The sequence below is a fragment of the Anolis carolinensis genome, chromosome 6 (genome assembly GCF_035594765.1).
Source record: "Anolis carolinensis isolate JA03-04 chromosome 6, rAnoCar3.1.pri, whole genome shotgun sequence".
Lineage (NCBI taxonomy): Eukaryota > Metazoa > Chordata > Lepidosauria > Squamata > Dactyloidae > Anolis > Anolis carolinensis.
This window is the reverse complement of record NC_085846.1, coordinates 53205743-53230995: the sequence shown is the minus strand read 5'-3', so window position 1 is coordinate 53230995 and position 25253 is coordinate 53205743. Positions and strand designations below refer to the sequence as shown.

General features: G+C 39.8%; 3 protein-coding genes across 8 annotated transcripts in view; 1 reads left to right on the top strand and 2 right to left on the bottom strand.

Moving 5' to 3' along the window:
* fignl1 (fidgetin like 1) overlaps nucleotides 1-18140 on the bottom strand; it is a 39273-nt gene extending 21133 nt beyond the window's left edge. Inside the window, exon 1 of the mRNA XM_062983802.1 lies at nucleotides 18055-18140. Coding sequence (XP_062839872.1) covers nucleotides 18055-18081 — 27 coding nt within the window. The 5' untranslated portion in view covers nucleotides 18082-18140. The remainder of the gene's footprint in view (nucleotides 1-18054) is intronic.
* Nucleotides 1-18369, bottom strand: part of LOC100564198 (cytochrome c oxidase assembly factor 1 homolog) — an 82187-nt gene extending 63818 nt beyond the window's left edge. Inside the window, exon 1 of one of the 4 annotated variants that reach the window (XM_008112890.2) lies at nucleotides 18230-18369. The gene's annotated coding sequence lies outside the window, so the exon portion shown is untranslated. Of the gene's footprint in view, nucleotides 1-18146 lie in introns of all 4 variants that reach the window. The other 3 variants (XM_062983808.1, XM_062983809.1, XM_062983811.1) reach the window with 3 other exon arrangements.
* A 27-nt stretch (nucleotides 18370-18396) lies between these two features.
* Nucleotides 18397-25253, top strand: part of blvra (biliverdin reductase A) — a 28873-nt gene continuing 22016 nt past the window's right edge. The window contains exon 1 of one of the 3 annotated variants that reach the window (XM_062983804.1): nucleotides 18397-18553. The gene's annotated coding sequence lies outside the window, so the exon portion shown is untranslated. The remainder of the gene's footprint in view (nucleotides 18554-25253) is intronic. The other 2 variants (XM_003222213.4, XM_008112896.3) reach the window with 2 other exon arrangements.

Here is a 25253-nt window from a genome sequence, read left to right as displayed (position 1 = left end):
AGCATAATGGTTGTGTAGCCTGTTTTAGAGGTCCAAAATGTTCTCCCAGTTAATGTTTTTTATTTCTTTATTTAGGTTGTGCACCACTTTTATACAGTGATTAAAGAAAGCAATAGTTTTGGCGTTATTTACTGCCAGGCTGCTCCTTCCTGCTGCAAAGCCTGATAAAGCATGGGGGCCCATTTCATGGCTTGTTTATTTTGTTGCTTGGACAGCTGCAGCCTCTGTTTGTTTATCTACCAACAAAGCAGAAAGAAAATCCATGATTTATTTTAGGTTTGTCTCTAGTTTCTTGGGAAAGAAATTAATACAGCATAAGCAAAACACAGAGTAAAGCTCCCTTGCTCCATCTATAGCTTGGCTAGCTGTTCCCATGATAAGTGGGAGTGATCCCTGGCTTACTTATTATTTGTCAAGTTCACATTTTGTTTGTTTGGAAAACCTACTTAAAGGCGGCAGCAGCCTATCAGAAGTCATTTTCCTTTGCCATATTAAGAGTTATGCAAGCTATTTTCCCTGCTGTCATGCGCCTGTAATGATTATATTTTGTCTGTTACCATTGTTCTATTCTGTATATAAGCTAGTAATAGGACAACTGTATCTCTACACGTATCTATAGATTTCTGTGTACTTCAGTGAGTTGGTGAATCTGCCATTGCTTAGAGCAGTGGTTCTCAACCTGGGGTTCCCAGATGGTTTTGGCCTTCAGCTCCCAGATATCCTAACCACTGGTAAACTGTTGAGAACCACTGGCTTAGAGCCAACCAGAGAAGTTAATAGAAAAGAGCAGAGGCACAATGTGCGTACTCTGAGATGGAGTTTAGATACGAATGTGTCATCTGAAAAAGACTGTGCATCACTATGCTTTTCTCCTGGGCTCCGCAGAGCTGCTGCAAGGAGCCAGAAGACATATAGTGTTATGGTCATGATGGACCCAGATGCTTCAAGGAGTGTAGCTGGATTCGTAGATACCTACTATAATTGCAACATATTCTCTTGCTCCACTTGTCTTGTTTGCAGAAATGCCACAGTTTTGTAGTAATTGTTTTTTCCTTTCCTGTGCTTGCATATGTATGTATGGGAAATCTCTATTATAGAATCTTTTTAAATTTACTGTAAGCAGGGCTCTGTCTTGAATGCCACTCTTGAGAGTGCTATATAGTGGTGGCACGATATAAGCAAATTTAACAGGAATCACAGAATAAAGAGACAAATTTAACTCTTATCACAGTGTCAACTACACAAGCCAAGTCACAGACAAAAGGCTCTTTTAACAAACAGCCCTCCCCATCTGTGAATAGCAACAGATGCTTTGACAAAAAAATTTCACTGTGTGCAGCTGAGCTGCTTAGTAGCCTCCATTTCTGTCTCTGCTGGAGTGCTCACATGGTATTGTCTAGGAGAACTTCTGCTGGGAAGCTTGATGTAAAGACTATTAGTGTCAGTATGCAACTAAGACAAGAGCAATGGGACTGGTGGGCTTTGGCTTAAGCTAGAAACAGACACCTATGGGGTAGATTAAGCACAAAAATTCTACATTTCAGTCATAAAACAATTATCCCATTGAGCTGTGTTCATTATGATCTGTTATATAGTATCTCTCAAAACCAATGCCAAATCTTTGTAGGTTTTTGTTGCCCTGAGTAACCCACCTCTCGCTGATCATATCAGTGTTCCAAGTTAACACACTATCCATTCAAAACCTATGTTTAATGAATGAATTATGATAGCTTTAACTCGGTCCAGATTAAGGTTTACGTGCAAGGTTGATGTGGACGAGTGGATTAAGTATTTTTATTGTACTGTTTTAAATGTATTTATTGGATTATTTTAAATTGATTGTTTTAATTGTTATGTTTTATTTTTGTACTGTATACCGGCATTGAATTAGCCAGATTGTGAGCCGCCCTGAGTCCCTTTGGGTGAGAAGGGTGGCATAGAAATGATGGAAATAAATAAATAAATAAATAAATAAATATGATGTAGTTTTGTAATGTGATAACCTGAGGTTATTCACCATCTCTAAATGTGTATCCCCAGATACCGTGTTTCCGTGAAAATAAGACATGCTTATATTAATTTTTTTTTTCAAGAAAACACACTATGGCTTATTTTCAGGGGATGTCTTATTTGCATTTATGGGATGATCTCTCTGGGCTCAGTAGCAGACTGCGTGCTGAAGTTTTTCCCCTATCACCTAGTGTTTGTGTGGGGTGAGAGTGACCCACAGACTGTTGCTGGTCAGTGCTGGGGAGCAGCAGCTTCAGTGGTGTTTGTGGGGGGTGAGAGAGACCCACAGACTATTGCTGGTTGGTGCTGGGGGAGGGAAACCCACAGTGCTGAGTAAAACAGCAGCCACAGCTTTACTTCTTCCCCCTGATGATGCACAACACCTAAAGCAGAGCATCCTGCTCCTCATTTCACTGAGGACTTTTGTTTTCATTTTCTATGTCTCCCTCTATGCCTCAGCTTGCAACACACACAGAACAACTGGGACCTGACCGGAGGAGGGGCAACCTTATATGCTGCATAGCTATACCTATCACTCTGTCTTATTTTCAGGGTATGGTTTATATTGTGCAAATGCTTAGAAATCCTGCTACAGCTTATATTACAGATATGTCCTATTTTCGGGGAAATTGTATATTCAGTGTAAGTTCCTCATAAACACCCAAAGCCTACAATGTTCCTTTCACTACCAACTTATTCCAAGGTTCTGTAAGGTTTTGTAATACAAACCCTCAGTTTGTATCATCCTTTTTTTTGTAAATTTGTCCAGTCCTCGACCCATGTTAACCCACAGGCTTCATAGTAAGATCTCAAGTCAGGGAGGCTGAAACCACCTGTCTTTTTTTCATCTACCCTGTTTCCCCGAAAATAAGACAGTGTCTTATATTAATTTTTGTTCCCAAAGATGCACTAGGTCTTATTTTCAGGGGATGTCTTATTTTTCCATGAAGAAGAATTCACATTTATTGTTGAACAAAAAAAATGAAAATTTATTATATACTGTACCCTAGTTGTCATCACAAACCAGTATAACCAGGCAAACTCTGAATTCTATCAAGAATTTCTTGTCACTACCATTATTTCCATGTACAACACTCCCATGTACACTTCCATATGCAGCAAATTGTAAGTAAAGTCTAATTATGCATTTACTGCTTAGCTCATAATGCACAGGACAGGTTAGTTCAGGTCAGGCCAGTAATATAGAAGCTGACTTGATACATATGCGAAATCACTTTATGTTTACCACTTCTAATGAAGTAAATTAATTTACCACTGTGGTCTACCTGTGCTTCTATGTCATAACAACAATTGTTCAGTAATAGATGGCAGTAATACAGACTGTTCCCCTTATTAAACTACAAGCATTATTCTTCTTGAAAGCAATCATGTAAATGTAATGAATTGTAAATAGATAAGTGATTAACATTAAACATAAAGAAATCTTGCCTCCTCAGAGTATATCACAAACTAATGAATAAAATAGCTTTTAATTTCTCATGAAATGTTTCACCCAAATCATAAACTTCACAGGATGTTTAAGGGATTAAAGATTTTGGGCACCTTCTACACTGCCATATAATCCAGATTATCAAAACAGATAATCCACATTATCTGCCTTAAACTGGATTATATGAGTCTACACTGTCATATAATCCAGTTCAAAGTGGATAATCTGGATTTTATATGGCAGTGTAGAAGGGGCCTCAGATAGACTAGCATTTAATAAGCCTCTTAACATCCATGCAAAAGAAAATGCTTTCCAGACTCAAGTTCTAGAAATATATTATTACATTGCTATATATTTTACTTATTTTTCAAGATAAAATATTTTAATGGATTTTAGTTCTGTATTTTAACATCCCTTTAAAGGGTTTGTCATCTATATTGCAATGAGAGAAAATGCTTCTGAAAATTATTAATTGCTGTTATTTTTATATTAGTTCTACAGTATTTGATTAAGAACTGATTTTAAGATTTTATGTCTATCCCATAACATATTTTTCACTTTAAAAAAATTATTGGATAAGAATACATCCATTAGTCCACATTAATCTATATATCAGTCTGAAACTGGTGTTTGCTACTGAAGATGGAAAAACAGAAAGCGATGTCTTGTTGTTTTCATAAACAGATGTTGAGCTCTCACAGTTATAAAAGCTAAGACTCAGCTTGGACTTCATTACACAAAGCTCCTAAAACTGGTTTTACCATCATACATTTATCTTGCTTGAGACCGGAGTATGCCTGCCTAGCTCATTATTGCACCAAGTCTTAGTGACAACACTTTGAGAAAGCTCAAAGCATGCATTTTGTGTGTGTTCTGTTAGGGTTTTTTTTTTTTACTTGAAAACCTTAATTCGCAATACACAACTATGCATGAGTGGAAACTTCTGCAAAACAGTCTAGCAAGAAAGGAAACAATTAGGGTGTTTCCACACCACACAGGACTAAAATCTGTGCCAAAGTGGGTTTTAGAAACCCATTTTGGTGCAGATTTGAGTCCTCACACCAGCCACAAACCCCGGGTTTTCCCAGGGAGGGTGGCTACAAGCCATCCCAATAACAGGGACTCTCAAATGTGGATTACAAGCCTCATACAATAATAACTTCCTTAAAATTATGGAGCCAGTGAAATAAAGGTATTATGGGTGTGTATTGTATCTCTAATATACCGGTGCTGTATTTTGAACTTGCAACTAGTTATTATCTGAGTGCTGAATGAGTACATGATCTCTGAACAATTATCTTCTACTTTTTTGGTCATTATGTTGGAAATTATCCTTCATGTACAAGAAAGAATGAAGTACAAGAGGGAAATTCCTGAGATCAACTCATCTTCATCTAGATTACCTTGGTTTGAAATATGTCTGGTGTGACATACTGACACCTACTTGTTTTTATTTCACTTTTTGCTCTGGTCCTATTAGAAATTCAATATGTTCATAATCACAAAGAAATGTAAACATGATATTTAGTTCCAACCTGAGCATGAAAAAAGTATGAGTAATAAAGAGGATCAGGAAAATGTAATCGTAATACCACAAGGCCTGCCACTCCCAATCCTATTTATCTTGTTTTCTGAGCCTTAACTATATGTATAGTTGCAATCCCTGAAAGTACAAACATAATGATGCAGCAAAATTCTTGCTTTACAAAAAGCATAGGCGACATATCAACATAGGGGTAAAGGCATGCCATTATTTCTTAGCAGACAATGCAAAACCCAATGATAATAAGCACCCCAGACTGTGAACCTGTTGTCAAACAAAACATTACCAACAACAATAAGTTTATAAAATAATTCAGGTTCTCCACAAAATCATCTCCATCTTTATATATTGAAATTACCCCTTATTCACTCAATCATAACCTCCAGACAGACATACAGATAGCCCAAATAGACATTTCTATAACTAAAATATGCCTAAATACCTCAAAGGCACCATATTCTACCTGATCTTTGAAGTTTATTTATTTATTTACTATATTTATACCCCGCTCTTCTCACCCCCGAAGGGGCTCAGAGCGGCTAAGTTAGAAAGGGTCGGCTCGGCTTAGTACTTGGACGGGAGACTGCCAACAAATATCAAGCTCTGTAGGCTATATTTTAGAGAAAGGCAATGACAAACCCCCTCTGAGTATTCCTTGCCTAAGAAAACCTACGAAATGTATGGAGATGCCGTAAGTCAAACAGTGACTTGAAGGCAGAAACACACACACTCTTGCATAACTGAAATACCTTTCACATATGAATTTAATTAACATGACACATGGATTTCATCAATCATATTGTCAGAGAATACCACTTTTGATTATTTCAGACAGCTCTTCCATACAAATCTAGCTTGCTTTTTCTTTTGACTCTGAGTCCCCCACAACCCATCAGTCATTTACCAACGAAGCATTTCTTTAAAAGAAACCTGGGGTACTAAAGGATAGCTTTCTGCAACTACCCATGAATGAAGCTCTTACCACTTGAAAGGTTGGGGCATAGAGTTTCAAATGATTACAGCTATATGCCTCTTCCAGTGCACAAACAGCCCCTAGCCTCAGCAATCTGCAAGTTGGCAACCCCAAAACATAAGGCCTAATAAGATATGATCCATTTGCAGGGTTATTTTTATATTTGTTTCTGGTTCAAAATGGTTAGTAAAACTTGATAACCTAATAAGTCATTGAAATGTTTGTAACTTTTTTGCAATTGTAGCATACTGCCATCATGAAATATACTGCTTTGAAACTGGGCCCACCTGTATATTCTGACTTTATGTTAGTAACCAGTGTAATAGACTTCATTTCTTTTGTCCATTATCTTATCATAAAACCCTTTTGGATAAGAACTTGTTATTCTGGTTCTCCATAATAAGCCATCTAGGTAGATGTTCCTTTAACCAAATGATGAGGCAGAACATTTTCTGTGATGAGCAGAAGAGGCTTCCCTACACTGACATGGGGGCTCTGTAAATACACCAAAGGGCAAATGAGAAAGCATGTCACAGCCACAGAGGTTCTCTGAGATCTTCCAACCACAATTTGTTGGCTGAACTCTCATGAAATGCCTCAGTGTACATTTTATCTTCTGAGATATGCCATGCCAAACAGAAAGCAAAATATTGAGAGACACCAGTGACATTGACAATTTCAAGCAAAGCAGCCCAGGGACTATGCTCTCCATAGGTGATGTTTAATTATAATTTAAGTAAACCATTATTTCCTTAATCAAACCATGAATTAGATCATCAACTATTATCACTCAAATGTGGTTGTGGAAAACAATTGTTAATTGTCTGCAATATGATATGATACAATGAGATGTGATATATACAATATGATAATCAGCTCCACCATTCTGTTCTGTCCTAGGAATTTCTGGAATTATAGCTTGGTGAGGTACCTACCTTTCAACTACAGGAGAGTTTTTTGAAGCAATAAATGTTGAACAGCCCTTATCAAACTACAAATCCCAGAATTACTTAGGATGAAGTTATGACTATGTTGTCGAAGGCTTTTATGGCCGGAATCACAGGTTTGTCCTGACTTTTCATCCATATCTATGGCAGGCATCCTCAGAGGTTGTGAGGATGCCTGCCATAGATGTGGGTGAAACGTCAGGAGAGAATACTTCTGGAACATGGCCATACAGCCCGGAAAACATACAACAATCCAGAGTTATGACTGGTGCTACAATTGCGAAACAAGAACACACTCTCATACACAGCCTTCTAGTCTATCACTTAATTGATTGTAATGCTACTGCTGAATCAGTACTGTGAGACAGAAAAGAGTTATTCTGTCCTTAGCTGTACAGTTTACAGTTAAGAATGCACAAGACTTGCAACAAAATACGGCGGTACGGAGCACTTGGACTTGCTCTAATAGTCTAGTAGCCATGCTCTCCTCCATGTCATGCCGTTCTGCCTCCCACATGGAACAACAAAAAAGAAATGGAATAATAATATGTCACAAACAGGAACAGAGTTTGTACGTTGGCCATATAGGTTTAGAATTCATTATCAAACATACTTGGGACTACTAATGGTTTGGATTTTTCTGATTCTGGTAATTTAATACAAAATTTTAAAATGATTTTGTGCATGAAACAAAATGTGTATGTTTAAAACCATGAGAAAGCAAAGGTGCCATTGAACAGGTGCACTAAAAACATACCTGTTCTGACTTACATACATATTAAGAACAAACCTACAGAACCTATCTGGTTCATAACTTGGGGACTGTCTGTATTGCTTCAACAAAAACTGTTGCTTGAATGTTGCCTACTCTGTCACATTCAGGAGGTGAAAATTACATGATCTTAAGAATCCTCCCCCACCCCTTGTTCTTAACCAGGATGTTGCAGTCTGATTTAAGTTAGCTTTGCTGCCTGTGCATTATGAATCTGCACAGTATTTATTATCTCTGGCTGCAAGTAGTGCTAAATGTACAAAATGAGTTGTTCAGAAATAATAGTACCATAATGGGGAAGACATTTTTCCAGAAGCAGCAAGTCAAAACAGATCAGAATAGAATGCCTTAAACCAAGCTGAGCATGCACAAAGACCTCAGTCAGTACAGACAACAAGGGATGGGAGTACACCAGCTGAGAGGTTTTTCCTAAAGTCATGATTGGACACATTTCCAGAGATACAATTATCTTTCTTTTGTGCAACCAAAAGATGGCCAAAGGGATCAAGATTTCTATCTCTGATTAAAAAGAAATGCATCAGCAGAATCTATTATCTTTTGGGATTTTAGATTGTCCTTTCAAGAACCTATGAGGATTTTATAATTCAGTAGTAAAAGATTTAGCTTCTAAAACAGTCAAATGAACCAACAATGAGACTAACTCAACCGAATACTTACTATGTTCTGATTAACTTGAAAAGACAGCTTATTACTTATAGTTACACAAATACAGCTTTAACATTCCTAAAATGTATTGTGTACTATGTTGCTCAAAGTTGGTGAACACATAAAGAAAAAAACCTGTTATCCCTGTTATGGGGGGGGGGGAGAGAGAATGCCAGCCCTCCCCACTTTACTAGAAGACTATCATTTCCAAATAATTATAATTTTTATCATTTTTACATCAAATATTCAAACCACATCACAACAACCATTCTAGCCTAATGGCTGAAAAGATCTGGGCAAAAGCTTGCATTATAGCTATTTGTAGTCTAGACCAAAAACAAGACATATCTAACTTTCCAGGTGCTTTTGTACTGCAACTCTGAATAGCTATCAATAATGTAAAAGATATCCTATATTTCTCTGTATGCTTATGCTTGAAATTGCTGTACATGTATCCCTTTTGGCCAAATTGGAATAAACTGCTGTGACTTGTCTTCAACTTGGTGAGTTGGTTTCTCTGTTCTGGTCTATCTGGTTTTTAGCTTACGGCTCATCAGGCAGAATCCTCTTTAACTGCAGTCCTTAGTTAACCACAAAAGTGGGACAGAAAGATCTGTCCAAATATCATAGAGCTGTCATTGGGTCATCAAGGGGATGCCAACCTGAGCCTGGAAGCAAGCCACATAGAACTTTATGGCATTCTGAATTGTGCCAGGAAATGTACTGTCAGCCAGTGGAGCGATTAAATCATGTGAGTTGTGTATTCTCTATAACCAGCTTCGGTTCTGGATGTTGTTTAATGGGCCAACTGAAGACTGAACACTTTGGAAAAGTAACTCTACCCAGAACAGATTGCAATTATTCCAGTGGGACACAACCAAGGCAGGTGTTACCACGGAATAAGTTGTTGGAGGCTCTTTCTACACTGCCATATAAAATACAGATTATCTGCTTTGAACTGGATTGTTTGGCAGTGTATACTCATAATCCAGTTCAAAGTACATAATCTGGATTATCTGCTTTGAGAATCTGGATTTATGGCAATGTAGAAGGAGCAGGAGATATCTTAAGAGAAAGAAGAGAGGGAAGGTGTTTTAAATGTAATAATCTGTTTTTATGTTTAATTTTTGTATATAAATACTTGTTTGTACAGTAATGCCTTGAGTTAAGTGTATAATTCATCCCATGGCTAAGCTGTTAACTCAAATTGCTGTTATCTCAGAGTGAATTTTTGCATTGAAATGCATTGAAATGCTATTAATCCGTTCCGCCGCCCCCCAACTCCAATCTAATTTTTTGTTACATGTTTTAAAATACAAAATGTACTTTATAAATAACAAATAATGTATAAATGCATATTTACATCGAACAATAAAAAGAAAGACAAATTTTAAAATGGTAAAAGCACAAAGTTGTGGCAAGGAAACACAAAGCGAAGAGGTAGAAACATCACTTTCTTCATACTATACTCATTCCAGTCTCCCTCCCCCTCTTGCTCTCTCTTCCTCTCTCTCTTCATGAAGACAAACATACCATGAATAAAAACCACACAAAATCAACTAACCCAAAGTCCCTCAAAGTGGACAAGAGGAAAGCAGACAGCAATCTCTCAAAGCAGACAAGAGCACAAGGCACACTTCCTTGCAGCCCTAAAGCCCTCTGGTGCTAGTTCTTAACCCAAAATGCTCAAAGCAAAACCCAGGTCTAGCAACAGTTCTTAACTCAAAATGCTCTTAAATCGAGGTCCCACTGTATACACTTTTGGCTTTTAGAAACATTATCTATCTGAGCACTTGTATTAATACACGGTCTCTGTTGTGGTAGCAGAGAGGTAGTATCCATTGAGGAGAGGAGTTGCATAATTCCTCATGAGTACCTTGAGGCAATTTAGACTGCCTCCACAACTGGTATCACGGAGGTAGAGACTAAGGCCCCTTCCACACAACTGAATAAAATCACACATTATTTGTTTTGTACTGAAATATTTGGCAGTGTGGACTCAGACAACCCAGTTCAAAGCTAATATTGTGGGATTTTCTGCCTTGATATTCTGGGTTATATGAATGAGTGGAAGGGCCCTTAAGAAAGCCCTTGCAGAGAGTTCCAGCAGATCCAAATACCCCATCTAATTCTTGGTGTAGTTCATTTACCACTATGACCAGTCTTTGTCCCATAACCAGGCTTGAAACCAAACTGAAATGGATCAAGTATATGTCACCTGTAGGATGCTGGCTATTGGTGAATGGGTTTATTGTTTTTCTTACAGGTAAAGGTTTCCCCTGACATTCAGTCCAGCCGTGACCGACTCTGGGGGTTGGTGCACATCTCCATTTCTAAGCCGAAGAGCCGGCGTTGTCCATAGATACCTCCAAGGTCATGTGGCCGGCATGACTGCATGGAGCGCCGTTACCTTCCCACCGGAGCGGTATCTATTGATCTACTCACATTTGCATGTTTTCGAACTGCTAGGTTGGCAGGAGCTGGGGCTAACAGCGGGCGCTCATTCCACTCCCAGGATTTGAACCTGGGACCTTTTGGTCCGCAAGTTCAGCAGCTCATCGCTTTAACACACTGTGCCACCAGGGGTCCATTGTTTCTTAGGAACCCAAATAATCTGTAACTAGATTGACCATTTTTATTTCATTCAAATTTACCTTTTCAGTTGATAAAGAAGTTGCCAATATTCATGCCCTCTAATCCAACTGTATCAGGCAAGAAAGACCACTATATTCCAGTTATCACTTTAAAAACCCTTAAAGATCTCTTCACAGTGCAAACACCAACTACAGGAAACTCAAATTACAAAAAAAGAAAACATATTTCTTGTATTGCAACCCAGGCTAGAGGAGTAAAGATTTTTATCCTTCTGATGTCACCAAAGAAAAGAGAAACAGGTGGCCTTTCTATATGGAGGAAACATCGGAATTGAGGGAGGAGTGGCTTAAGCTTTTCCACAGTGATTCTATTTTAAATGCAAATACCAGTATAAAAGAAAAGAGACACAAAGAATTAACAGAGCAGACAGAGGGAACAAATCCTTGCATCATATAAGGAAAATGTAGTAGTCGACATATGGTGCATAACAGGCTTTACAAGATTAAAGGCGGCAATCCAAAGCACACCTACAAGGGAGTAAATCATAGCAAACTCGCCTAGACTTTCAATTGAGTAAACAAGTTTGACCCAGCTCTCAAACTCACCACAGAAAAGGGAAAGGAAATTATGTTTCTTTTTGCAGTGAAAAATCCCCCTCTAGTGGCTATATGCTGGTGTTTAAATAGTAAAATGAGATAAAACTCATAAAACATGTTCCCCTTAATTGTAATACAATACATTCTTAAATTAAAATTAATAATTTGGTAGGAAAATAGCAAAAATATCACATGATTTTTAGTTTAAATGTATGTGTTGTATCGGTTTATTTAAAACCTATGTTGCTAGGCATTCCATTGTTTTTCTTTGATACATGCAACTTTAACATACTAATGGAAGAGAATCAGCAAAAAGGAAGTTTATGTTGAGCCTATGGATGAGACCTCCAATAGCTGTCTTTGCATACATGTACATTTATTGATTTTGTGTCAAAAGCACTGCATAAATAAATAAGTTTAAAACTGATAAAATAAAGCACGAGCAGCTAAATAATTTTTGACCAAAAATGGGCAACAACAACCACATTGGGTTGTTGTATGTCTTTCGGGCTGTGTGGCCATGTTCCAGAAGCATTCTCTCCTGACGTTTCGCCCACATCTATGGCAGGCATCCTCAGAGGTTGTGAGGTATGGAGAAAACTAAGCAAAGAGGTTAATATATATCTGTGGAAAGTCTAGGGTGAGAGAGGTCAGTGTGAATGTTGTGTAGTTAATCACTTTAATTAGCATTGAAAAGCTTATCTGCTGTCTTCTTCCTGCCTCTGGGGCATCCTTTGTTTAGAGTCGTTAACTGCCCTTGGTTGATTCATGTCTGGAAATCCTCTGTTTTCAGAGTATTGCTTTTTATTTACTGTTCTGATTTTTGAGTTTTTTAATACTGGTAGCCAAATTTTGTTCATTTTCATGGTTTCTTCCTTTCTGTTGAAGTTGTCCACATGCTTGTGGATTTCAATGGCTTCTCTGTGTAGTCTGACATGATAGTTGTTAGAATGGTCCAGCATTTTTGTGTTCTCAAATAGTATTCTGTGTCCAGGCTGGTTCATCAAATGCTCTGCTATGGCTGATTTCTCTGGTTGAATTAGTCTGCAGTGCCTTTCATGTTCTTTGACTCTTGTTTGGGCGCTGCGTTTGGTGGTCCCTATGTAGACTTGTCCACAGCTGCATGGTATCCGGTAGACTCCTGCAGAAGAGAGAGGATCCCTCTTGTCCTTCGCTGACCGTAGCATTTGTTGGATTTTCTTCGTGGGTCTGTAGATAGTTTGTAGGTTGTGCTTCTTCATCAGCTTCCCTATGCGGTCAGTAGTTCCCTTGATGTATGGTAAGAACACCTTTCCTCTGGGTGGATCTTTGTCTTGACTCTCATGGCTTGTTCTTGGCCTTGCAGCTCTTCTGATGTCTGTGGTGGAGTATCCATTGGCCTGTAGAGCCCAGTTTAGGTGGTTGAGTTCACCTTGGAGGAGGTGAGGTTCGCAGATTCTTTGTGCACGGTCTGTCAGGGCTTTGATTGTGCTCCTTTTCTGACTTGGGTGATGGTTGGAGTTTTTATGAAGGTATCTATCTGTGTGTGTAGGTTTTCTGTAAACTGTGTGGCCCAATTGTTGATTGGGTTTGCGGATGACCAGAACATCTAGAAATGGCAGTTTTCCTTCCTTTTCTTTTTCCATGGTGAATTGGATGTTTGGGTGGATGCTGTTAAGATGGTCCAGGAACTTGCTGAGTTCTTCCTCTCCATGGCTCCAAATTGTGAAGGTGTCATCTACGTATCTGAACCAAACAGTTGGCTTTTTTGGTGCTGTTTCTAGGGCCTGTTTTTCAAAGTATTCCATATAGAAATTTGCTACTACTGGGCTGAGAGGGCTCCCCATGGCCACTCCATCCTTCTGTTCATAGAATCCAGTGTCCCACTGAAAGTAGCTAGTGGTGAGGCAATGGTGAAACAGGGCTGTGATGTCTTCTGGGAAGTTTTGTTTGATTAGTGTGAGGGTGTCAGCTACTGGGACTTTGGTAAAAAGGGACACCACATCAAAGCTGATCAGGATGTCCTTGGTGCTTAGATTGAGGTTGCTGATCTTTTCTATAAAGTGTGTAGAGTCCTTGATATAATGTGCAGTGAGCCCAATGTGGGTTTGTAGCTGTGTAGCCAGAAATTTTGCCAGGTTGTAAGTCGGCGATCCAATGGCACTTACAATGGGTCTGAGTGGGATGGAGTCCTTGTGGATTTTGGGGAGTCCGTAAAGCCTGGGTGGGAGGGCTTCTGATTTGCACAGCTGTTGGCGTATGTCAAAGTTAATGGAGGAGTTCTTGATTAGAGTGTTCGTTTTTCTGGTGATTTTGTTAGTGGGGTCTTGTTTCAGTTTCTTGTAAATTGTGGGATCTAGAAGTTGTCTGATTTTTTCTTTGTATTGTTTTGTTTCCATGATTACTGTGGCATTCCCCCTGTGATCCCGGCCATGAAAGCCTTCGACAACACAACAACCACATTGTCTGTAGTTTTAAACAGTTCTCCCTCTGTCATGAGGCTGGGCATTGTGGGCAAGCACACAGATGCTGAGTTGTTTTTTCTGCTCCACAGTCGCGCAAGGTGGAAGATTCCTCTAGGTAGTGCAGTTTTGCCAGGTTGTCTTTTGATTTACCAATTCTACTTCTGAGTCGGTTCAGAGACTTCCAAGTTGCCCATTCTTGGTTTTCCCCTGGAAGAAGACCCTTGTGGGAGGCCATTCATGTGGGATTGCCTGATTTTGCTGGATACATGTACATAAGATATTTTGGAGATGGGACCAACGTCATTTAGGCTTCTTATACATATATCCTGAAGGCTATTTATACAATATTGTTAATAATTTTGTATATGAAACAGGATTTGTTTAAACTGAACCATTAGAAAACAAAGCTGTCACCATTTCACTCACCCATGTGGATGATTTTGGAGTATGCTGGAACTCTGGAAAAAGGATGCTCAACCTGTATTATATCTAGTAGTTCTTTTTTTCTGAGCCCATCTGACATTTCTCACTCTTTAGATCAGTGGTTCTCAACCTGTGGGTCCCCAGATGTTTTGACTTTCAACTCCCAGAAATCCTAACAGCTGGTAAACTGGCTGGGATTTCTGGGAGTTGTAGGCCAAACACCTGAGAACCCACAGGTTGAGAACTATTGCAGATGATATACTGTTCTGTTACATCTTGAGTATTACTTTTACTGTATGAGAGATTATTGTAGTGGTCCAGACCGTACAATGCTCAATAAACATTCTTATACACATGAAACTGGACAATATCTACCATCCACTTTCTTGGGAATTAGAATGCATATCAAAGAAAGCCATTATTTTGTTTCCCATATTTATTTAGTTTTTGTTAGCATTTGCATAGAATCATAGAATAATAGAGTTGAAAGAGATCTCATGGGCCATCCAGTCCAACCCCCTGCCAAGTAGCAGGAAAACGTATTCAAAGCACCCCCGACAGATGGCCATCCAGCCTCTGCTTAAAAGCCTCCAAAGAAGGAGCCTCCACCACGGCCCCGGGGAGAGAGTTCCACTGTCGAACTGCTCTCACAGTGAGGAAGTTCTTCCTGATGTTCAGGTGGAATCTCCTTTCCTGTAGTTTAAAGCCATTATTCCGTGTCCTAGTCTCCAGGGCAGCAAAAAAAAATCTCTATACTTGAAAGAGTTCAACTGGCAGGCCATCTTTTTCTAATGAATTATTTCTTCCAAGTGCTTTGAGGGCCAGTTCCATTTCGCTTTATACAATTGTGAATTCATTGTTATTTTTCTTCTTCTTGAAGGAATCTGTTCTCCTTCCTGGGGAAGACTTAAATTGGCTTTTTTCATCTAAAAGTTTCCATTTAGCACTACTCAGATTGATCAAGATACGAATTCATAAGAAATGCAGTAATATTGTACAATTGTTGATCATTTTGTAGTACATCTTACACATGCTTATTGAGATGTAAATTCGAGTCTTTTCACTGGGATTTGCTCCCAGGTAACTCTCCACTATTACTAATGCACTCACAATTCCCTTTTTTCAAAAAACATATTTGTTCCCTGAATGCTACCCTGTTTCCCCTAAAATAAGACATCCCCAGAAAATAAGACCTAGTAGAGGTTTTGATGAATTGCTAAATATAAGGCCTCCCCCGAAAGTAAGACCTAGCAAAGTTTTTGTTTGGAAGCATGCTCATCGAACCAGAGCATGCTGGATCGATAAATATGCGTACCATAGATGGTTGTACATGGAAATAATGGTAGTAACAATTCTTTATAAGATTCACAGTTTGGTTGGTTATGCTGGTTTGTGATGACAATTACTGTACAGTATATAATAAATTTTCATTTTTTTGTTCAACAATAAATGTGAATTTTTCTTCATGGAAAAATAAGACATCCCCTGAAAATAAGACCTAGAGCATCTTTAGGAGCAAAAATTAATATAAGACACTGTCTTATTTTCGGGGAAACACAATAACTATGCTGAACTAATAACAAAAGAAGCAACAAGCAACACATTCATGCACAGATCCTTAGTAAATCAGATAAAACCCTGACTTGTTTTAAATGATCATTTAATACATTTACATCCCTCGCTTTCCCAAGGTTGCTCTGAGCGGCTTCTGTTAATGCTTCCTATCCCTTCCTATCTAGGCATAGACAAGTATTAACACGATTGTTTCTTTGAGAATGCAACAGGCATGCAAATACTTGATGTTTTCAGAATACTTCAAGTGCTAGAGAAAAGCCCAAGCACAACAGCAGCATGCCAAACCAGAATTTAGACCCCATCTTTAGAAGCATTTTAGTTTTATTTGTATGCATGCTAGAGCCTATTTGATCTTCTCCAACACAACAAGGCCAGCATTAAATGGGATGGGGTGGAGGTGAATGAGAAGCAGTTGGTGGACATAATGGGATTGTGTATCTAAGGAGCTGTTTTTTAGTTTTGTTTCGTTTTCCTTCTCTGATGCACAAAATACAAACACCCAGATACAAAAAATACATGCAAAGTATGCATTCTAGCTACATTGAGTGAAAGAGAGATGTATAGTGTGTCTGTGACCATTTTGTGTTTCATACTCACCAACTCTCCTGATTAAGGCCCCTTCTACACTGCCATATAATCCAAATTATCAAAGCAGATAATTCATATTATCTGATTTGAACTGGATTATATGAGTCTACACTGCCAGATAATTCAGCTCAAAGCAGATAATCTGGATTTTATATGGCAGTGTAGAAGGGGCCTAATCCTCTGACCTACTTTTCAACTGCTTTCAAAATGTCCCAGTTTCTCTTTGCCTCTTCCACTTTCTGCCTTTATTCTAAACATATTTTAGGCCCCATCTACACTACCATAAAATTCAGATTATCTGCTTTGAACTAGATTATAGGGCAATGTAGGCTAATATAATGCAATTTAAAGCAAATAATCTGGATTTTATATGGCAGTGTAGAAAGGGCGTGTATTTGCCAAATTCAAAATACAAAAGTATTTTGCATTCAACTAGCTCAGGAAATGGGAGTGAATCTTGCCTTTTATAAGCAAAATCAAATTGCTGTCTGTTTTTTCTTCTTCTCTTTTTAATATATGTAATTGGAGCCCCAGGTGGCACAGCAGATTAAACCGCTGAGCTGCTGAACCAAAAGGTCAGTGGTTCAAATTCAGGAGTGGGGTGAGTTTCCCAGCTTCTACCAACCTAGCAGTTTGAAAACGTGCAAATGTGAGTACATCAATAGATACTATTTTGGCAGGAAGGTAACAGCGCTCCATGCAGTCATGCTGGCCACATGACCTTGAAGGTGTCTATGGAGAACGCCGACTCTTTGGGTTAGAAATGAAGATTACCACCAACTCCCAGAGTCGGACACAACTAGACTTAATGTCAGGGGAAAACCTTAACCTTTACCTAATATAATTAATGTATTCATATATTATTCATGACTTTTGACACAATTCAATACGCAACCAAAATACAGTAGAGTCTAGCTTATCCAATGTTCTGGATTATCCAAGCCATTTTTGTAGTCAATGTTTTCAATAATCATGATATTTTGGTGCTAAATTCGTAAATACAGTAATTACTACATAGCATTACTGCGTATTGAACTACTTTTTCTGTCAAATTTGTTGTATAACATGATGTTTTGGTGCTTAATTTGTAAAATCATAAACTAATTTGATGTTTAATAGGCTTTTCCTTAATCCCTCCTTATTATCCAAGATATTCACTTATCCAAGCTTCTGCTGGCCCATTCAGCTTGGATAAGTGAGACTCTACTGTACTCTAAAATCAGGATAGTAAATAAAGAATAACACTCTGAAGATGGGATTTCCAGACAGGAAATAATTAGGACCAGCTAACACCTCCCAACAATGGATTCCCCCAGGCAGTAAGCAACCAGACCTTGAAGCTCCAAGGCTATTCAATGCTAATTAGGTGGCCAATTGCAGCAGTCACACTTGCCTCAAACAGACAAGAGTTCTTTCTCCCACCCTAGACTTTCCACAGATATATAAATCCCATTGCCTATTTTCCAACACACCTCACAACGTTTGAAGATGCCTGCCATAAAGGTGGGCGAAACGTCAGAATAGAATGCTTCCGGAACAAGGCAATACAGCCCGAAATACTCACAGCAACCCAATGACACTGAAACGACGCCTTTGCAAGAGCCACGCCCACTCCCTCGCGCGGCAGGCCAATCAGCGCGCGCTTACCCCTTCTCCACGTGAGAGCCGCCCCTTTCCTAGTCTCGCTGTTTGGCTGCGGGGCTGTCTGAGGAGCCACGCCCACTCCGTCGCGCGGCAGGCTAATCAGCGCGCGCTTCCCCCCTTGAGACCCGCCCTTCGTCTCGTGGGCGTTGCGTAAGCGGCGCGAGCGGGCGTTGCAAGGAGAGCGGAGCCGGACGGGCGACCGAGCTTCCCCTCACAACCAGGAGACAAGCTCAGAGGAAGCGGAGCGTCGTCCTTTCTCCGCTCTGGACCGAAAAGGGAAGCCTGGGTCAGCGGTTGCGGTCGCTTCATGAAGCAGGGAGCTTCAAGGTGAATGAGGCGCGGAGGAATAACCATGGCTCGTTCTCAGGAAGGGACAGGAGCATCATTGCCGCGTCTGCTGCTCCTGCTTGAGTCCAATTCGTGGCCCGGTTGAGCCTCTCCCCCCAAAACCTTTGGCGCCTAATTTGATTCCCTTTGGAGTGAGGTTGCCAGGTGTCCCTCACTGTGGAGAGATGTTCCTTGTAAGCGCCCGGTATTATAAGGATAGGAAGCCTGTTCCTTGTGTTCAGACTGAACCACATGCCCCTGAATCCTGCATTTTGGGGGCGTGGCCTCTTAATGAAGACAGACAGGCATGCAGGATGATGCATTTCTCATCTGCCCTAGTAATTGTGAATTGTGTACCAGTGTAAAAATAGGTCGAGGCTATTTTTTAAAAAGTAGCCTGTCAAAGCTAATAATTCCTTTTGTGAGTAGCTGTGAGTTTTCCGTTCTGTATGGCCATGCTCCAGGTGCATTCTCTCCTGACGTTTCGCCCACATCTATAGCAGGCATCCTCAGCGGTTGTGAGGTCTGTTGGAAACTAGGCAAGGGACGTTTATATGTTTGTGGATGGTCCGGGGTGGGAGAAAGAACTCTTGTCTGTTGGATGCAACTGTGAATTGTGAACTGTGAACAGACAATTGATCACCTTGATTAGCATTGAATAGCCTGGCAGCTTCACAGTCTGGCTGCTTCCTGCCTGGGGGAATCCTTTGTTGGGAGGTGTTAGCTGGCCCTGATTGTTTCTTGCCTGGAATTCCTCTGTTTTCAGAGATTTTTAATACAGTAGAGCAGGGGTCCTCAAACTTTTCAATCAGAGGGCCGGTTCACAATTCTTCAGACTGTTGCACACTGCACATGTCTTATTTGTAGTGCAAAAAAAATAATGAAAGAACAATACAATATTTAAAAATAAAAACAATTTTAACCAACATAAACCTATCAGGATTTAAATGGGAAGTGTGAGCCTGCTTCTGGCCCATGCGATAGTCAAGTTAATTAGGGTTGTTGTTGTTGTTGTTGTTGTTGTGGGCCTTCAAGTCATTTCAGACTTTGGTCAAGCCTAAGTCTAAAACTGAGGGTGGGGGCCAGGTAAATGACTTTGGAGGGCCGCATCTGGCCTTAGTTTGGGGACCCCTGCAGTAGAGTCTCATTTATGCAAGACTCGCTTATCCAAGGTTCTGGATTATCCAATGCATTTTTGTAGTCAATGTTTTCAATATATCATGATATTTTGGTGCTAAATTTGTAAATACAGTAATTACAACATAACATTACTGCGTATTGAACTACTAATTTGTTGTATAACATGATGTTTTGGTGCTTAATTTGTAAAATCATAACCTAATTTGATGTTTAATAGGCTTTTCCTTAATCCCTCCTTATTATCCAAGATATTCGCTTATCCAAGGTTCTGCTGGCCCGTTTAGCTTGGATAAGTGAGACTCTACTGTACTGGTAGCCAGAGTTTGTTCATTTTCATGGTTTCCCCTTTTTTCTGATGAAATTATACACATGCTTGTGGATTTCAATGGTTTCTATGTGTAGTCTGACATGATAGTTGTTGGAGTGGTCCAGCATTTCTGTGCTCTCAAATTATATGCTGTGTCCAGGTTGGTTCATCAAGTGCTCTTCTATGGCTGACTTCTCTGGTTGAGCTAGTCTGCAGTGCCTTTCATTTCCCTGATTTGTGTTTGGGCAATTCTGTGTTTGGTGGTTCCTATGTAGACAGACTTATCCACAGCTGCATGGTATGCGGTAGTCTCCTGCGGGGGTGGAAAGATCCCTCTTGTCTTTTGCTGAGCGTAGCATTTGTTGGAATTTCATAGTGGGTCTGTACATAGTTTTTAGGTTCAGCCACTGATTGAGGTTCCAGGTTTTAGCCTGCTACTTTTGGACTTTCGCTTGTTGGGGTGTTCCTGCAAGTATCTCTCTAGATCTTAGGAAGCTGTTTCTTGATTTAAGACATTGGCATGCTGGCTGATATCCGAACAGAGGATAGGCCAGAGATGTCAATGCCTTTATCCTTTCATTGCTGGCTGCTACTTCCCAGCGAATATCAGGTGATGCAATACCGGCTAAACAGTATAATTTCCCCAGTGATGTAGGGCGTAGACATCCTGTGATAATGCAGCATGTCTCATTAAGAGCCACATTCATTGTTTTAATGTGGTGAGATGTATTCCACACTGAGCATGCGTATTCAGCAGCAGAGTACAAAGTGCAAGAGCAGATAGATGTCTTCACTGTATTTGGTTGTGTTCCCCAAGTTGTGCCAGTTAGCGTTCATATATTATTTCTAACACCCACTTTTTGCTTGATAGTCAAACAGCACTTTATGTTAAGTCAGAGCATTGTCCAGAGTGACTCCCTGGTATTTTGGTGTGCTGCAATGCTCCAGTGGGATTTTTTCCCAGGTAATCCTCAGAGCTCGGGATGCTTGTCTGTTCTTAAGATGAAAAACACATGTCTGCATTTTAGATGAATTAGGAATCAGTTTGGTTTTCCCTGTAATGAGCAGTAAGAGCACCTAAAGCTTCAGAGAGCTTCTGTTCAGTGGCCTGCTTTCTCCCTTCTCTGACTCTGATAAACTCCCTCACAATATCTCCATGCTCTGCTCTGGCAATTACGATCAGGCCCTCTTCGTGGCTCTTTCTTTCTTGCCTCCCTCCAGTTTCCTCATACATCTTCTTCCTCCCGCTTTTCTTTTTTCCCCCTTTCCTTCTTTATTATTGTATTTATAATAATAATGAAACTTTATTTCTATCCCGCCCTATCTCCTCGGTGGGGACTCAAGGCGGTTAACAACATGTAGTGGCAAACATTCAGTGCCACAAAATGTAAACAACAGACAGATTAGCATAAAACAAATAACACATTTAACATTGATATCAAGCCATAATAAAACACTGCAACACATTAGACATCACACAACTAAAATTACATTGTAACTAATAAATTATTTAAAAACCAGACTTAATAATAATAAACTTTATTTGTATCCTACCCTACTTCCCCAGTGGGGAATCAGGGCAGTTAACAACATGTAGCGGCAAATATTCAATGCCATAAGGTGAAACCAACAAATAGTAAGACTACCATAAGTTAAATAATAACACATTAAACGTCGACATTAGACAATAATAAAACATTACAGCAAATTAGACAATACACAATTAAAATGCACTTTAACTGAACTATTAATTGACATTAATAAAACATTTAAAAGCCAGCATAAAAATCATTTCCATATTTCATTCCATTTTGTTTTTGCCAAATTTTTCATACATCCGCCTCTCTATATTTTGCCTGTCTCTTCCTTCCCTGCCTTTTCTTTTCCCTTCTTTTTTCCTTCTCATCTCTTCCCTCCCCTCATGTTTCTTCCTTTCTCTTACTTCCCTCCTTTTTCTTTATTTTTCCTCCTTTCTTCCCTCTCTTCCCCTCTCTTTCCCAGTGACATCACAACAGTGCAACAACCAGTCCCTCATCTAGTCACAGCCAAACCACTTATATCCTCTTCTTTCCCTCTTCTCTGGGACTGAAATGTGTGTGTGTTTTTTTAAAAAGTTCAAACCCCTAAATTATTTTAAGTTGCATAACGAAAGGTATGCGTGCCAAGCTTGGTGCAGATCTATCCAGCCACATAGGAACCTTTGTGGTACAAACCAACCAGTTAGCCAATGTGCCTTGACTTTCATATTGATAGAAGTGTGAGGTGTAACTGCGGATGAATAATTCTTCTAGTTGTTTGTCTGTCTTCAAGTTGCTTGTTGACCTTAAGAGCTGTGTTGTGTTTTCTTAGACAAGGAATTACACTATGCAACAAGTTTCTGAAGTGTTAAAATGACTTTCAAAGTAAGTACCGCACCATTAAGCAGGAAATAACACTTGCAAACCAGGAACAGAAAAAATTTCAAATTTTATTCCATAGTGTAATCAGAAGTCAGCGCCTTTCTCTAAAATAGAGTCTACAGCACCTGGTATTTGTTGGTAGTCTCCCATTGAAGTATTAACCTGGGTTGACCCCTACTTAGTTTCCAAGATCAGATGGGGTGTGGTGCCTTTAGAATATTTAGCTTACCTAAATGCAAAAAGGGATAATTAAAACGCATTGCCATAAGGTGTAATTAGTCATAGTATCATAGAATCATAGAATAGTAGAGTTGGAAGAGACCTCATGGGCCATCCAGTCCAACCCCCTGCCAAGAAGCAGGAAATCGCATTCAAAGCACCCCCGACAGATAGCCATCCAGCCTCTGCTTAAAAGCCTCCAAAGAAGGAGCCTCCACCACAGCCCGGGGGAGAGAGTTCCACTGTCGAACAGCTCTCACAGTGAGGAAGTTCTTCCTGATGTTCAGGTGGAATCTCCTTTCCTGTAGTTTGAAGCCATTGTTCCGCGTCCTAGTCTGCAGGGCAGCAGAAAACAAGCTTGCTCCCTCCTCCCTATGACTTCCCTTCACGTATTTGTACATGGCTAATGGAATATGGAAGTATCACCAGGTATATCAAACCTCCTCCCCAGGTTCACAGGAGAAAACATATTTGGTGGGGGAACAGAATGAAGATTAGAAAAAAATGAACATATTGAGCAACCATGCCATGCTGATTTGCAGTGGGCAGGTGAAGTAGGGCCTGGCAGGGAAGATAATGGAGTTTGCAGTATTTTGTTGCAGGACTCGTCCGTTCTAAAAGCTAAGGGCTAACATTCTGTCACTTTCTGTAGGATTCAGATACAGAATTTATATTTACTGGCTCGATCTCCGTGAAGTTTCCCCAAATATAGCCCCTGCATGTTTCTATATGGGAATTACTGTGGCTTACTTATATGAAAAAGATTGTAGTTTTTCTGCTGGTAGATTGATATGTAGTAACAGTGGTTTGAAATTGCTTTGACAAGGCCAATATTTGTAGCATCTTATAGGAAAGGGATGCATTTGTATGTGTGTGCCTTCAACTTATGGTAACTCAGTATATTTTGAGAGATTTTTAGGCAAAGATTCTGCAGAGATTTGCTAGTTCCTTTACATGAAATACAGTCTCCAGGACCTGGTATTTGCTGGTGGTTTCCCATTCAAGCCAGGGGTGACCGCTTAGCTTCCAAGACCAGGCAGGATTTGATGCCTTTAAGGTATTTAAACCTTATTGACTACTTCTGTAATGCAAAGTGTAGAGCATTGCACAGAATCCCCCCAGGTATTGGCTGTTCTTCCACAGGTGTTCATAAAAGAGAGTTTAGTTTTTGAGGTACTTGTAGTTTTTGTGTTATAATGCACAAGTATTGATTTAGGACTGGCCATCATGTTTTAACAGTTTTATGGTATTTATGTTTTATTGTTTCATTATATGATGCAATGTATTGTATTTGTTGGATGTGCGGCATTGAATATTGCTATGTTGTAAGCTGCTTTAAATCCCCTGTGGGGTGTGAGAGAGTGGGATATAAATATAGTAAATAAATAAATGCACTTACTATTTTACACATGAGAAAGTAAAACAATACAAGATTGCAGCTGTTTTGTTGCAGTGGTGTCAGTATTTCCGCTGTGGCAGTAAGAGTAATGTGAGAACCACTTCGAGTGAGTGTGCAGTTATGGCATAGGTCAAAGTGAATCATGCTGCAACTTAATACCAAAGGTTTCTGGCCATCATTGTGATACAGTTCCCATGGACACATTTGTACATTCATTGCACTGGCTGTTCTGTCCCACTTGGGTCTAAACTGGAAAAAATGGGTCAGAACAGTGTGTCCTACTGCAGAGTCTGCCTTCTACTTTAAACCTCGCTTTCTTTTGTTGCTGTTTGATGCCCGCGGGCTTAGTGAAAGTAGTTTTTCTCCTGTTTTTGGACAGTTGTGATGCTTAACAAAATGTGGGAGTCATAGTAAAAAAGTAACTGTTCCAGACTGATGATGGCCATGTGTAGCTGAGCCTTGTAAGCAGACACTAGGAAAAGCAGACACTAGGCAAAGTGTCTGCCTCCCAGAAGGGATCCAAATTGGTAGAGAGTTTCTCCTGGTTGGAGGAGGAGCTGGCATTCAATTACAAATGTCTGTTGCTGTGTGTCCATTGTGGTGTTTTAACGTCACAGGTTTGTAGTGATGCAGTGCAGATGCAAAAGGCAGGACAGAGAACCATCGTTTGCTCACTTAGCCATCCGAGCAAATGGACACCAATTCATTAAAGCAAGTGGAAGCAACCTACGGTAGAAAGAACATTTAAAAGGATTTTTGACTCAAATGGGAGAAATTAATGTATGATGTCAAACTTGAGGTGTCAAACTCATTTTCATTGAGGGCAGCATCAGCCTTATGGTTGCCTTCAAAGGGTCATTGAATAAATGAAATGAGAATCTGTAGATGCAGAAGGCCACCTATAATTGTTTTTTATAGTGTTCAGGTTTTTTTGTTTTTATCCAGTTTGGGTCCCCTGATGTTGTTGAACGACAACTTCCATCACTTTTGACTATCCACCATGTGGACTGGGTATAGTGGGAATTGTAGCCCCACAGTACTTGTGGTTTTGAGGTTGGGGAAAGGTTAAAGGATATTTTAACATCAGATATTGTATCCACAAGCCTTGTGTCCAAACCCAAACCCCACTATCCAGAACAGAACAAAGTGCAGCCTTCTAGATGTTACTGTATCGCAACACCCATCATCATCATCATTTAATTACTTATTAATCGCCCTCCATCCAAGATGCTCTAG